This window comes from Drosophila navojoa, chromosome 5 (genome assembly GCF_054131105.1).
Source record: "Drosophila navojoa isolate 15081-1374.11 chromosome 5, UAZ_NAV_1.0, whole genome shotgun sequence".
Classification (NCBI taxonomy): Eukaryota; Metazoa; Arthropoda; class Insecta; order Diptera; family Drosophilidae; genus Drosophila; species Drosophila navojoa.
The window spans coordinates 13,993,600-14,007,759 of record NC_142893.1 but is presented as its reverse complement, the minus strand read 5'-3'; the positions used below and the strand labels follow the sequence as shown (position 1 = coordinate 14,007,759).

At 44.5% G+C, this 14,160-nt stretch overlaps 3 protein-coding genes and 1 long non-coding RNA gene across 13 annotated transcripts; 2 read left to right on the top strand and 2 right to left on the bottom strand.

Moving 5' to 3' along the window:
* Positions 1–23: 23 nt before the first annotated feature.
* LOC108653685 (beta-glucuronidase) lies at positions 24–6,105 on the bottom strand. Of its 6 annotated transcripts, none has more exons than XM_018104386.3 (9): positions 5,824–6,105; positions 2,360–2,766; positions 1,979–2,291; positions 1,297–1,834; positions 1,090–1,233; positions 948–1,032; positions 712–888; positions 515–653; positions 24–454 (listed from the first exon to the last, which is right to left on the bottom strand). In XM_018104386.3, exons 1-9 carry the CDS (start codon positions 5,825–5,827, stop codon positions 258–260), a joined length of 2,004 nt encoding a protein of 667 aa, XP_017959875.1. In that variant the 5' UTR covers positions 5,828–6,105; the 3' UTR covers positions 24–257. The 6 variants fall into 6 exon arrangements, with proteins under 6 accessions (XP_017959875.1, XP_017959874.1, XP_089116877.1 ...); XM_018104385.3 differs by lacking the exon at positions 5,824–6,105 and adding an exon at positions 4,487–4,629; XM_089260751.1 differs by lacking the exon at positions 5,824–6,105 and adding an exon at positions 4,221–4,341.
* LOC149091065 (uncharacterized) lies at positions 455–1,095 on the top strand. Its single transcript, XR_016196907.1, has 2 exons — positions 455–655; positions 715–1,095. It is a non-coding gene; the product is annotated as an uncharacterized LOC149091065 (long non-coding RNA).
* Positions 6,106–6,676: 571 nt separating the features above from the next.
* botv (exostosin like glycosyltransferase 3) lies at positions 6,677–10,158 on the top strand. Its single transcript, XM_018104376.3, has 3 exons — positions 6,677–7,049; positions 7,104–7,229; positions 7,283–10,158. The coding sequence occupies exons 1-3, from the start codon at positions 6,822–6,824 to the stop codon at positions 9,851–9,853; spliced, it is 2,925 nt and encodes a 974-aa protein (XP_017959865.1). The 5' UTR covers positions 6,677–6,821; the 3' UTR covers positions 9,854–10,158.
* Positions 10,159–10,736: 578 nt separating this feature from the next.
* On the bottom strand, positions 10,737–14,026 carry LOC108653686 (ankyrin repeat domain-containing protein 13D). Of its 5 annotated transcripts, none has more exons than XM_018104390.3 (7): positions 13,655–14,026; positions 13,341–13,473; positions 12,964–13,278; positions 12,570–12,901; positions 12,358–12,453; positions 11,553–12,301; positions 10,737–11,143 (listed from the first exon to the last, which is right to left on the bottom strand). In XM_018104390.3, the coding sequence occupies exons 1-7, from the start codon at positions 13,751–13,753 to the stop codon at positions 10,930–10,932; spliced, it is 1,938 nt and encodes a 645-aa protein (XP_017959879.1). In that variant the 5' UTR covers positions 13,754–14,026; the 3' UTR covers positions 10,737–10,929. The 5 variants fall into 5 exon arrangements, with proteins under 5 accessions (XP_017959879.1, XP_017959881.1, XP_089117811.1 ...); XM_018104392.3 differs by having other exon boundaries at positions 12,585–12,901; XM_089261685.1 differs by lacking the exon at positions 13,655–14,026 and adding an exon at positions 13,604–13,628.
* Between the last annotated feature and the right edge of the window lie 134 nt (positions 14,027–14,160).

Genomic DNA, 14,160 nt, shown 5'->3' with positions numbered 1-14,160 from the left:
GTACATAAAAGCAATTGAACCAATTAATCTGAGGCAAACACAAAAACTCTTTATTACAAAAAACAAAAATGATAAGACTTATGCTACCGAAATGCGCTTGAGTTCAGTTCCAGCATAACAATTTATACAAAAACAGTATAAATAGCTAAAATACTTAGTTTTCGCGTGGACTTAGATGTAGATGTGAATGTATATAAAATATTGTACTGTGTTGTTGTCTTGTCAATTTAAGTGTCTTACAGTCGACGATGATTTACTCATAAATCAGTGGAATCATGCTTCACATTCGACCCGCCCACATCAGCAATGTAGGTGAACAAATCATTTGGCACATTGCACTGATCCACCTCTCGCCCCAGAGCAAAGTATCGCTGGCGCAGCAGGTGAGCGGCCGCCTTTGGCTGCCGTGCGCGCGTAAAGACGCCTTTCTTATTACCACCAACCCGCGTGTAAGCTGGAAAGAAAATTCGAACATTTAATATGGCAAGTTGACTCTTCGAACTCTTATACTCACTTTGCGCCGTCTTAAAGTCGGCAAAGTTCCAGACGAACTCGCCAATAAACCATTTTTGGCGCCGCAAAGCATCAAAGGCTTTGAAGTGCCGTGAAAATACTTCAGTTTGGAATTCCTCCGACCAAACAAAGGCCGGTTGCTGTAAGGAAATAAATTGAGTTTATAAACACCATAAATTAATCACTTCTCTATATTACCAGATGGAGACCCTCCAGCGTGTCGGCTCCATATTCTGACATAAGAACCGGCTTGTCATACTTCTTATTCCATCCGGTTGCTTCACTAATCACACGCTGTGTGACCATATCCAAGCGACCCGTGTTGCTGTACCACGCGTTGTAGCGGTTAAAGCTAATTATGTCTAAATGGCGGCCCTGTTCATGACAATGGCATTAAGCAGATGTAATTTAATCGGTATGCCTAGCCTGCTTACCGCTTTGTCATCATTCGAGGGCACTGCAATGGCAGCCGTTATGGGTCTCGTACTATCCAAGGAGCGTGTGTAGTTGGCCACAAATCTATAGAAGGTGCAGAGGCTACAGATGTATGGATCAAATAAATGCTCATTCACTCACTGGAAATATGTGTCGGCATTCACTTGACCGGTGCGCGGCTCATTGGCAATGGACCACATCACGACGCTGGGATGATTGCGATCGCGATGCACAAGCTGCTCCAGCGAGGACTTATGCCGGTCCAGCAGAACTTGATTGAAGTTCCTGAGGAGAAGAAGAATAAATAATCACTATGTATTTGAGACTAATCTATCAACTATCAATTACTCTGTATCGACGCTGGGGCATTCGTCGATAATCATGATGCCATGCTGATCGGCGAACTGCATGGACTCCTCCGAGTAAGGATAATGCGAGGTGCGATAGGCATTGGCGCCAATCCACTTAAGCAAATTGAAGTCACGCGCCATCAATGCATTATCCAGACCCCTGCCACGCACATCCGCATCCTCGTGCCGCCCAAAGCCACGGAAATAGATCGGCTTGCCATTGATCAGAAACGTCGTGTTCGTCCAGCTAAGCGTACGGATGCCCACTTTCAGACGATAGACATCGAGCAGCTGCTCCTTGGCTGCATACAGTCGAATCTCCAGCTCGTACAGATATCCCGGATCCGAATGCATAAGATATGGCCACCAGGGCTTCACATTGTCCACTTGCAACGAGCCCACCAGCTTGCTGTCCGACGTCACATTGGCAACTTGTACGCCCTCTCGATTGTAGATCTGCAGCCGTGCGAAGAGCGTATTCTCCGCCTCGTTGGCCGCTGTACCATTCACTGTGATGCTGTAATCCACCGTACCCACTGGAATGACAGGGATATTGTTATCTATATTTCAACTTGATAGGAGCTACCAAATGGATCAGCCGAATTCAATTCGCATACGACAAATCCGAGGTATTTTCTAGTCATTTAAAATAATTAATTCGAATTCTATTTTAATCTTACCGGTATTATTCTCTGACAGATTCGTTTTGATCTCCACCTCTTCAATGAACGTTTTGGGCGTCGTATACAGATGAACGGATCGATGGATGCCCGCATAATTGAAGAAATCAAATGTATAGCTCTGTATGATAGTAACGCCATCGTCGTTGGCCATCTCTGAGATTTTGCCCTGCGGTACCGTCGTCTGGATCAAAGCATTGTCGCACATAACCGTAATGCGATTCTCTGCACCATACTTAAGCAAGTGCGTGACCTCCGTCTCGAAAGGCAAGTGCCCCATCTCATGCTTAACAGCCGAGCGTCCATTGATCCACTAAAGAAATAGAGATATACACATATACATACATATATACAGCATTATTATATAGAGTATTGACCTACCACAAAGGCCTCGTAATGCACACTACCGAAGCGCAGCCAAACCCGTTGATCCTGTCCCCAGGAGCGTGGCACAAAAAACTTGCGATCATACCAAACGGTGCCCACATGATCGCGCAGCGCCTGCTCCGTGGTGATGTCATTGTACGATGCCGGCACTGGCATGGGAATGGTGGGCATGCTCTTGCTTAGGTCATCCTTGAACCAGCCGTCGCGTATGCCCTGTGTCGGATTCGTTTCGTCCGAGCGCACAAAGTTCCAGATGCCATCGAGCGTACGCACTTCCCGCGTCTCCGACTCACGTGGATAAAGCATGCCTCGGGATGTTTCGATTTCCTTGTTTAGTATGATGAGAGCTAAAGTGAATTTCAGAATATAGCAGACGAGAAAAAGTGAGGACAGTGAAAAAGCTGAAAGTAAAGGGGAAGACCAATAGAACGATTAATCATTACAAAAGAGTGCAACAACAGCAAATAGAAGATAAGCAGACTATGTATGTCATAGACTTTTATTGATAAGATATATCCGAATCGACCAAATTTTCCACATAATTATGTATATGTGGAATATACATATGTGAAACCAATGCCAATGTCAACTTAATTCAAGCAAATACAATAAAAGAAACTATTCAGCTTTGTTTAGCTCTTCATTTCTTATTCTGTCAAATATACTCACATTTGCATTTGTTATGTTGAAAATCAGAGTGCGAAACGTAACGGAAATGAAATGGAATCCAATATTAATTGTCAAGTCTTATGATAATGTAACTGAATGCATTGAATGTGCGTGTCCATGTCGCGTATACTTAACAAAAGCCAAACAGAATGTTGCAAACAATGCAAATTCTAAAGAGCGCATCAGAGCTAAGCCGTTCTAAACTCTTTACAACATTTCAACAGGTGCAGACAGAGAACAGCTGTTAAGCTCTCTCACTCTTTCACGCACGCACACACACTCACACTCGCTCATGCACCCGCTCGCATTCACGCTCTTGCACACATTTCGTTTGTTGTTTTTTTTTTTTAATAACTGCACAAAAATGGTTAAAGACATTTCGAAGCACGTGCAGCAGAAGAAAAACATAAAATTAGTTCAAAACAAACATTTAAATATTCTCTTCAAGCCCATAATAGTAAAACTGTTATATGCTGATGATGTGATATACGCGAGCTTTGTTGTTGCTGCCCTCTCGCTCGCTCGCCCGCCAAAAGCACACTGAGGCGCACTGCTCGCGCATGAGTCCCACTAGCGTAGCGTCGGCAGCGGCAGCGGCGGCGGCGTGCACTTCTTTTATTTTTATCTTCTCCAATATGCTTATCGGCTGGCAGACAAAAAAGCACAAAACTATTAGAACAAAAAGCTGCGCTTCTGGAAAGCGCGCACCAATTCGACAGTTAATTATTTGAAAATGTGGCGCCGATATGGAACTGCAGAGTGTGGCACTAATTAACGGATAATTTTAAATTGGGAAAAGATAATTATTTATTTTCCTTTTTCTTCTCATTAATTTTAAATTAACTTCAGTGCTATATATAACAGATAATTTTAAATTGGCAATAGTTAATTATTTATTATTGGATATTTTATCTTTTTCTCATTCATTTTAGATTGACTTGTGAATATATGTATATCAGACAATTTTAAATTGACTTGTGTTATATATAAATTGGTTATTTTATCTTTTTCTCATTCATTTTAAATTGACTTGTGTTATATATAACAGAAATTTTAAATTGGCAGAAGTTAATTATTTATTATTGGTTATTTTATCTATTTCTCATTAATTTTACATTGACTTGTGTGTATATTATAAACTTTAGTGCTATATTTTAGAGTATTCACTTGTCCACTGCGCACTTACACATATTTTTAGCTCTGTGAGCTTCTTAAAGCTGCAACTCCAACCAACTAACTGCAGCTCCAGCGGCCTCTGCAGCTCCTTTTTAAAGACAAAGTCGTGGCTGGAGTAAATGCTTAAAATGCAAAACATGGACAACAAAATTTGCATACGTTCTAAAATGCGTGCCACAAGCAGCAGATATTTGCATGCCAACTGTTTTTCTTTTGAGGGCTCTAAGTTAATTAAAGCAACAACAACAACAACAAGAACAACAACAACAATCTTACCCCAGATTTCAAGTTTCCGACACTTTAGGTTTATCGTCAAATGCATTGTTCTACTGAACTGCAGCGTGTGATTGGCCAATGCGAACTGAATTTAAATAACTTGTGCGCCCAGTAGATGGTGGATGATGGTCAGCTGTTTGATTGACTCATTGACCCATTGACTCATTGACTGACTGGCTACGGGATCACAAATGCCCGTAGCCGTAGCCGCAGCCGTAGTCGTTGTAACCGCACCCGACGTGAGCCAGTTTCTTGCGGCTTCTATAATAAGTTAGTCACACAAATCCGCCGAAACGCTCAACGGATGTCATTAAGCAAGGTAATTGTGGGACGCAGTGCAGCAACATAAAGGTCGCCCTCGGCGTTCCCGCTTTACCGGCGCTGACTAGGTTTAGGCGCATGGACGGGAAGCTAACGCACGACAACCACACACACACACACACACACACACACAGGGAGACATACATACATGGACACGCACACAGCCTGCTGAGCCGCTGTCGGAGCGACAGTTCTCAATGCATTGAATGTGCCCCTAATAAGGCCCCACACACACAGACATGCACACACATGCACACACAGACGATAAGCTGTTCGCTCCAAATCCCAAAGTGTGTTCATCGTGTGGGGGGAGGTCAACAACAAAGAAATCTACAATAACAATCGAAACATATGCAACAACAACAACAACAACAATACAAATAATAAAAGAACAAGTCTGAGCTGCTTTGGACAGCAAATTAAAGGAACTACCAGGAGTCATCAGGCTTTCATTTAATTTTGTTTTAATAAACTTGTTCACTGCAAAGTCGTTTACTTAGATTTAATGTGATTTAGCCATTGTCATTTGAAGATGCGCTTGATTTATTATTCTTAATTTTGTATTCATTATATATGGTAATTATAAAAAAAAAAAAGTAAAGAATCAAGAAGAAATCAAGTTTACTACTGGAACTATAAAGCAATAATAAATATACGTAATTACAAGTTTACACAGTCATTAATCACGAATAAAACTTCTGCAAGAGCCTTTCACATAATTTGCAAAACATTTATTCACAATTGTATAACGTCATTGTTCTAAAAAAAAAAAACATGAAATTTATAAATATGCAAATATGTAAATATAGCTTATATTGTATTAAAAAATATATATATTAATGTGTATATATGTGTATTAAAATACCTTGCTTATAGATTAGTAAATTAATTACGGATTATATGTATGTATGTGAGTTCTTAGTTGTTTGTTTGTTAAAGACAAAAACAAACAATTGAAACAGGTCTAGCTAACAACGTTTGAATATCAAATATTAATATTTGTCATGATACTTTACCCATTTTCACTTTTATTGCTCGGGTGCTTTCTAAAACTTTTGAATTCGTCAAGTCAAATGTGCAGTGTAATTTTTAAAGTTCCGTTACAAATTCAATTAATCTATGGATTCATTATTGGTCTAATTAGGTGGGATGGCAACGACTTTAATTAGTTTAACACTTTAACACTTTGCCACATAGATCAACTGCCGGTCAAATACGAGAGAAACTACGTACAAATAAACAAACAGGCACTCACGCACAAACACTCACACCCATTCACGCGTGCATACGCATAAGCAGCAAATTAAAGACTACGATTATAAGCTGGGCTAACGTATGCAGTAGAGCTGGGAAACCATCGACGCATCCATCGATATAATCGATTATTTTTCCATCGATGGGAAAAACATCGATGAAGCCGTCCATTGATGGTTTCCCAGCTCTAGTCTAAGCTCTTTGTGTGCGCGCATATGCATTTGCATATGTGTTGGTGAATGGTTCAACTACTATAATACTTGTTGCATTTCACGGCCATAGTTAACAATAGAAATCCTAATTTCCAAATATCCATATTCCTACCTCCGTACTTTCACATATTAATATAAACACATGTTTTAAAAAGTTTAACTTAATATTAATTTACTTAAATGCTGCTAGCGTAAAATCTAGTTATACAACTAATTTTACCAGTACATATTGTAAAAATATATATACAGGGTTTTTTCCTAAAACAATAATGAAATGTAAACAAAGTCAGCTGTGTGTGTTGTTGAAGCGTATTCTTGGTCTGGCAGCTCTATATCATGGATATATTGGCGCAGCATATGTAAACAAAATCAGCTGTATGGGTCATTTAATGGTTTTTCGGTCTGGCAGCTCAAATAATATATCGCAAGCTTAAAATTATCGATGACGACGATATATTTATTCAGTACTTTTAATAAATCATGTATAATGCAATGTGTGGTAAAAGCAGACAAACTTAATAATTGTAGACTTGAAGCAAGGCTGCAACATGTCCCTCGCCTTTGACGTGGACAATCCAAGTGGCAGCACTGCTTATCAAAGCTTAAAACATGATTCAAGTGATAAAATAAAATCCACAACAGCGCCAGCATCCGCACATTTGAGATACAGCATGAGTACGGCGTGGATGCGACAATGTCGACCATATAAACTAACGATACTAATACTGCTACTCCTAATACTGCTACCCCTGCTGGCGCACCGCAAATTGTTAAATGTAAGTCGAACTTGTATTAGATTAAATGTAAATAACTAAACAATGTCTGGCCAGGCCGAGTTGGATGCGCCGCCAACAGATGTGCATCGCTCCCGGCCTCTGCTGGATGCCTATGAGGACTTCACTGCGATGCGGGCCAGTGATCTAAAGATGCGCATAGAAGAAATGCTGAGAATTAAGGTGAGTGCAAGACGGCAATAGAGAAGTGAAAAAATATATTCATTTCTTTTTAGAGCACCGTCTCTGTGGAGCTACGTGAGTTAGAATCTCGTCGTCAAAAGCTGCAGTCGGACATCAGTCAGTACAATCAAAAGCTTGAGGAGCTCAAGCAAGAGCTGTTGCGCGAACAAACAGAACTCGAGCGGCTAAAGATCTCTGTGGAGCAGGCGCAAGTGGCACAGCGGGAAGCCGTACAGCGCAACACACCGGAATTGGCGCTTCCTCGCACCTTGACGCCCAATTCGCTGCCTAGGAGAATGAAGGGCATTAGCGATGGAGTTGCAGCTGCCTGCGAGATGCACAATTGCTTCGATCACTCACGTTGTAGCCTCACGTCCGGCTTCCCCGTCTATCTATACGATCCGGACGTCTACAATGTGCAGCGCTCGGGCTACGATATCGATGGATTCCTAAAGACGACCATAAAACAAACTTTGGGCTACAATGCGCACATTGTGCGAGATCCCAAACAGGCTTGCATCTACCTTGTGCTTGTGGGAGAGGCTCTCCTAGAGGAGGATTTGCTGCGCAACAATCGATACGCCGCCCAGGAGGAGGTGGCACAACATCCTCACATTCTGTCCAATTCGATGGCTGCCAACAACTCGCCCATAGATTTGGGAAAGCTGTATCAGTTGCCCTATTGGGGCGGCGACGGAAGGAATCATGTTCTGCTGAATCTGGCACGTCGCGATTTAAATTCTGCTAGGACTAATCCGCTGCTGCAGCAGAACACGATGCGTGCGATTATAGTGCAGAGCACGTTTGAACGAGATCAATTTCGACCCAATTACGATTTGATTGTGCCACCCATTCTGGGTCCGCCTGGTGGCGATGTTTGGCAGGAGTGCGCCAGCATGGTGCCGGCACGCCGCAAGTACTTGCTCACCTTCCAAGGTGAGCTGCGACCCTCGCAGGCGGCTCTTCAGCCGCTAGATGACTTCATAATGGAACACCTGAAGGACATGTCGCGCTCATCGACTCAGGATCAGTTTTTGCTGCAATTCCAATGTGTGCCCGCCACAGAGCAGCAGGAGACGGGCTCCCTGGGCGACTGGACTCTCTGTGGCTCCGACAGCTCACGCAAGCAACTGCTCAAGGACTCAACCTACGTGCTCATACTGCCACCATTGGGCCAACGGGTCAGCTCGACGCTCATGTTGGCGCGTCTCTATGAAGCGCTGCGCTCGGGCGCTGTGCCCGTAATCCTTGGTGCCGATGAATTGCGTCTGCCATACGCCGAGACCATTGACTGGCGTCGCACTGCCCTGCTGCTGCCGAAAGCCCGCATTACGGAGCTTCATTTCCTGCTGCGCGCCGTTCAGGATTCAGATTTGCTGCTGTTGCGTCGTCAAGGACGTCTCATCTGGGAGCGATATCTGAGCTCTGTGCAGGCCACAGTGGACACGGTCATAGCCAGCATGCGTGATCGACTGGGTATACCGCCACGCCCGGTGCCACCTGTTGTCGCTCAGAGCGTTTTCAACAGCACGTTTATTCCGCTGAAATCGGAGCCGCCTGTTGGAATGGACACGGAGCCGGAGGAGTCGTTGGGACCAATTGAGCCGCCCTATCCAAGTCCAGCGTTTCGTCGCAACTATACAATACTCCGCATACAATCGAAAGAGGCATGGAACGATTGGATGGATCCATTTTTCCTTTATCCCCAATTGCCCTTCGATCCGGCCCTGCCGTCGGAGGCAAAGTTCATGGGCTCCCACACGGGCTTTCGGCCCATTGGCAAGGGCATTGGCGGCGCTGGCAAGGAGTTCAGTGAAGCGCTCGGTGGCAATTATCCGCGCGAGCAATTCACCATTGTCATACTCACGTACGAACGGGAGCAGGTGCTGATGGAGTCACTGGGTCGCCTCTACGGTCTGCCCTATCTGCATAAAGTCGTTGTCGTTTGGAACTCACCCAAACCGCCGTTGGACGATCTGCGTTGGCCCGACATTGGTGTGCCCGTTTCGGTGGTGCGTGCGCCACGCAATTCGCTCAATAATCGCTTTCTGCCCTTCGATGTTATCGAGACGGAGGCGGTGCTATCAGTGGACGACGATGCTCACCTGCGGCACGATGAGATTCTGTTCGGCTTTCGTGTCTGGCGCGAGCATCGCGATCGGGTGGTCGGCTTCCCGGGCCGCTATCATGCCTGGGACCTGAGCAGCAACAACCTGTGGCACTACAACTCCAACTACAGCTGCGAGCTGAGCATGGTGCTCACTGGTGCTGCGTTTATACACAAGTATTACATGTTCCTGTATACGTATCAACTGCCGCAGGCCATACGCGACAAGGTGGACGAGTATATGAACTGCGAGGATATCGCTATGAATTTTCTTGTCTCTCATTTGACGCGACGACCGCCTGTTAAAGTGACCTCACGCTGGACCTTCCGCTGTCCCGGCTGTCCAGTGTCCCTGAGCGAGGATGACACCCACTTTCAGGAGCGCCACAAATGCATCAATTTCTTTAGCCAGGTCTTTGGCTATACGCCGCTGCTGAACACCCAATACCGGGCCGACTCAATACTCTTTAAGACGCGTATTCCGCACGACAAGCAGAAATGCTTCAAGTATATATAGACGCCGCATATCATTATCATTCAACGGACGTACTTATAGAGACTCTTTTTTCTTCTTCTTAGCCCGTAAGCAAATAGTTGTGGCCATAATAGTAGTTGGCCAGATAAGTGGTTTGTGTAAATACGTTTATATATGTAGCTGCCATAATAACGGAATTTCAATTCGATTTTCGAAGCGAACAGAAGTTGTCCAAAGAGTTTACGAAGACTTCTTAACTACCTTAAGTTCATGTGACTTTGTATATAGCCTTGTATTAGACTTAATTGTTCAATTTTAGTCGTTTCATTTGTATAACAGTAATTTAATTTTTATAAACGTCCGGAGAGAAATCCCAAACAACAAAAAAATTCGTTTTATTTGGAGTAAATGCACCCATAATTTATATAGATTTTACTTTTCATACATGTATATAATATATATATAAACATATATATATGTATATTTGGATTTTCACAAAATAATGTTCAGTTGATAATGCTGATTAGTAAATTAATAGAATAGTTTGAATGTGTATAAATAAAAGAGAATGTTAAAAAAGTTTTACTGCTCTCTGGCAACCGAAGTTTGACAAATGTTCTAATTAAACCCTCTCTGTTCTTAGTATGTATAAATATATATATGTAGAGTTAGCAAGAGCTATTACATAAATTAAATATGTATATTATGTGATATATGTATACATATATATATATAAATCTAGATGTTTATATATATATATAATGGAGATGTCGCGCGAGTTTCCGAGTTGAGACCTTTGATGAGGGAAATTCTAATTGTTTTTCCGCTTTGGGTTTCTTTTTGTGTTCAGTTTAGTTCAATATCACAATACAAATAAGGAGAACAAAAAAAAAAAAAACACACACACAAAAAGATAAAGGTAAAATTAAATTTGTAACTTTACAACATAGGCATAATTTTTACATACTAGAATTACATATATAGATAAACTATATCCAATTTTGGTATCGACAAAAATGACTTTCCCTCTCATTTGATTGACGCCAGGCTTGTGACTGCTGATTGATTGATTGATTGATTGGTTTTGGTTAGATTTGGTTAACTAATTGGTTCGATGGCTAGTTCTCCTGCAGGCTGAGCTTGAGCGCCTGCTCGATCATCTCCTGCTCGCGCTGTCGCTCCAGCTCGTACTTCTGCTGCTCCTGCTGGGAGAGGCGCATCGCCATGGCCAGGTCGGAGTCCATGTACCGGAAGCCTCCATCGTCATCATCCTCAGAGACAGGCGAACCGCTCGCATTGCCCTGCGCACCCATCAGCGACTCGTGCAGCACGCTGTGAATACATAAACAGAGGAGACACACGCACACACACACGCACGCGCACACACACACAAAAGCTTGGGTAAGATGATAGCTAGCAATACATTGAGGGTAATGGAAGATGTGGGCAAGGTGGGTGGGGATCTATTTGAAGATCTTCTTCATATAGCTAAGATCGTTCTTGAACTGCGCCCCCGCCGAGGCAGAGCGACTGCGCTGCTGCGGCTCAAAGGCGGCCGCGGGCGGTGCCAGGTGCGAACTGTGCCCAGGTGAGGGGGAATGGCGACCGTAAATGTGGTGACTGGGTGCGAGCAAATTGCGCTTATTTGAACAGGAGCGGGCATTACTAGCATTACACGTAACGCTCGTTAAAGTTTGTGAATGTCAAGAGATCGAAAGAGTTCGGCTTGAGGATTACTTACCGCTGCAGCTGCTCATCGTCCTCGGGCAGCAGCTCGGTGCCCACGGCATTTTGGCCGCGCAGCACCTCCCAGATGTCCACCTTGTCGGTATCGCTGTCCAGGCCACAGGCGCCGCCAGCGCCGCTTGTCTCCGCCAGGCTCTGTTCGATGGCATATTGCAGCATGTCATCCTCGTCCAGGGGAATTTGACGGCGTGCATCTCCGCCACGACTCACATAATTGCTGGGTATATCGAAGCAACGATCATCCACCAGGCAGGTGGTGCGATCGTCCTCCTGCAGCGTGGACACGTGCTCCACCGGCGTGGTCATGGCGAACACATTGCCAAACGTGATGCAGGCGTTGAGGACATGGAAGAGCGGTATCTCCACCTTGACCGGAAAGCCGGAAGGCAGTTGCATCGTTATAAAGTCTTTCAATTTGGACACATGCGGACTGGCCATTGTGGACATGAGATCCAGTATGGGAAGCACTTGTTCCTGGAGACGGATGGGATGCTCCTCGGCCAGCCAGAGATTGGCCTTGAAGCGTTGCACCTTTGTGCTTAGGTTTTTTGGTCTGCCAATGTCGCGACCCTGCAAATCCACATCGGCACTGAAGTACTCCTCGGGCGTGATCTGTTGCAAATGGGGCGTGCTCGTGCCCGAGCAACAGGCGGAGCTGCCATTGCTCTCAGCCTGAGCTGGAACAGTGGGCGACGTACGATCACCGTTCACACTGGGCGCGATCAAAGGAGCTGACTCCGATGTCTATGGGAAGGAATTCTAATTGAGTATCCAATTGTCTTTATAGTGTGCGGGCTTACGCGATCTTTGATTGAAGCAGACACATCCGTGGGAGGTACGTAATCCTCGTCAGCAATGCCCAATAGACTGTGAAGCGGCGTCCGAGCCGTTTTGTTCTGTATAAATAGAGATAGAATTCCATTTGAATTAGTATGTATATTACTCCCGTCACATTCCATGCGGAGCTCGGAGCATCTCTTAGTCGGGGTACTCCAAACTAGAGCACACTTACATCTTTGACCGTTACCTTGATTTGCTCTTCGCTGAGGTGATCCATCCGCGTCTTGGTGACAAACTCCACATTGCTGGCCCCATACACTTTGCAATTGTAGCCATTGATGACCTCTGACTTTTCGCTGCGCCAGCCCCAGATGCCAGACTTGTTGCGCTCGAAGCTGATCTTCTCCATTTCGATGTTGTTGGTGATGACGGGCGCTGCCAGGCGAGCACGAACGGTGCCAATGGGTGGTGGAATGGCCACAATGTCACCAATATCGCTGCTCATCTGCTCCACCATTACCTCGTGGGTGTCATGATCGATCTCGATCATTGTAGCCGTCTCCTCTACAAAGTCCCAGAAGTATTAGAGAGATATAATATATTATTGCGTTGCCATTAGCACTCACTGCCGCCTTTGAATATGTAGGATCGATTGCCGCGCTGCCAGGTGTTGTTGTCGAAGCCCAGCAGCGTCGTGTCGATGCGCACGTTGGCGCCGCGCTTGTACACCTTGTAGGTGTCGCTGGGACAGAGGCGTGACATCAGCGGCACCCACGACGTGAACTCCCACTTCATTTCAATGTAGAAGTCGGGCGCATCTAGCAAATGCTGCAACAGCTTCGGCACATGCGTCACGCGCTGCACATGACGCTGCAAGTCGCGCACTTCGATAATCGCCGTCAAGATGTCCTCGTCACCCGTGCAAACGGCCTCCTGGACAACTGATTGAAGAGAGCATTAGAGAGAAAGTGGCTTTGTTGATACAAATCTTAGCGGTACTCACTTGACCAGCCTGCATGCTCGTAGGTTGCATTGCATTTGGCAGCTAAAAGGCACTTAACACATTGCAGATTCGCCAAACGAACAGCCAACATCAATGGTGTGCGGCCGCGCGGATCGATTTTTTCCTTATCAATCTGAAAGTTGAGTTATTAACATTGCTATTGTCATTGCTGTTGTTTTTGTTTTTGGAATGGAATCACTAATTCAATTAGCGGTACACACACACACACACACACACACGGTCACCCACACCAGCACACCCACCTGTCCCTGCTCCCATTCCCTAGCCAATCAATCACCCAACCGATGACAAACCTGTTCGGTGAGCAACTGCTGTTGCAGCTCCTCAACGTTCCCATTCCAGATCTGCCAGTGCAGCGGATATTCTAACTTGATTTCATCCAAACTCTTCATTCTCTCTCTCGCTCGCTCTCTTTCTCTCTGATTGCGGCACTGCCGTTGCGTTTAACTAAATTTCTAACTAGAATTGTATGGAATTGTTCGGAATAAGTTCGATCAAACGGTGTACGAACTGAGTCGCTAATTGTCGTTCATTTAGTTCTTAATTGCACTTTCACTGTTTATTTACGGTTGCCAAAGCCTTAACATTTGCCACTTGATATTTGCAGTGCTGTTTTTAACAGTACTGGCAATACTAATCGAATGAACGAAATTAATCGAAACCCGAACAGGGTGGGACAAATGTAGTTATAAACAGAATGTGTCAACTTGATTTTTTTTAGCGCTAATTCAACAAAAAATATAATACAAGTCTACAGAATTAAATACTATATGTTGCAAGTTTAAAATAATGTTATTGA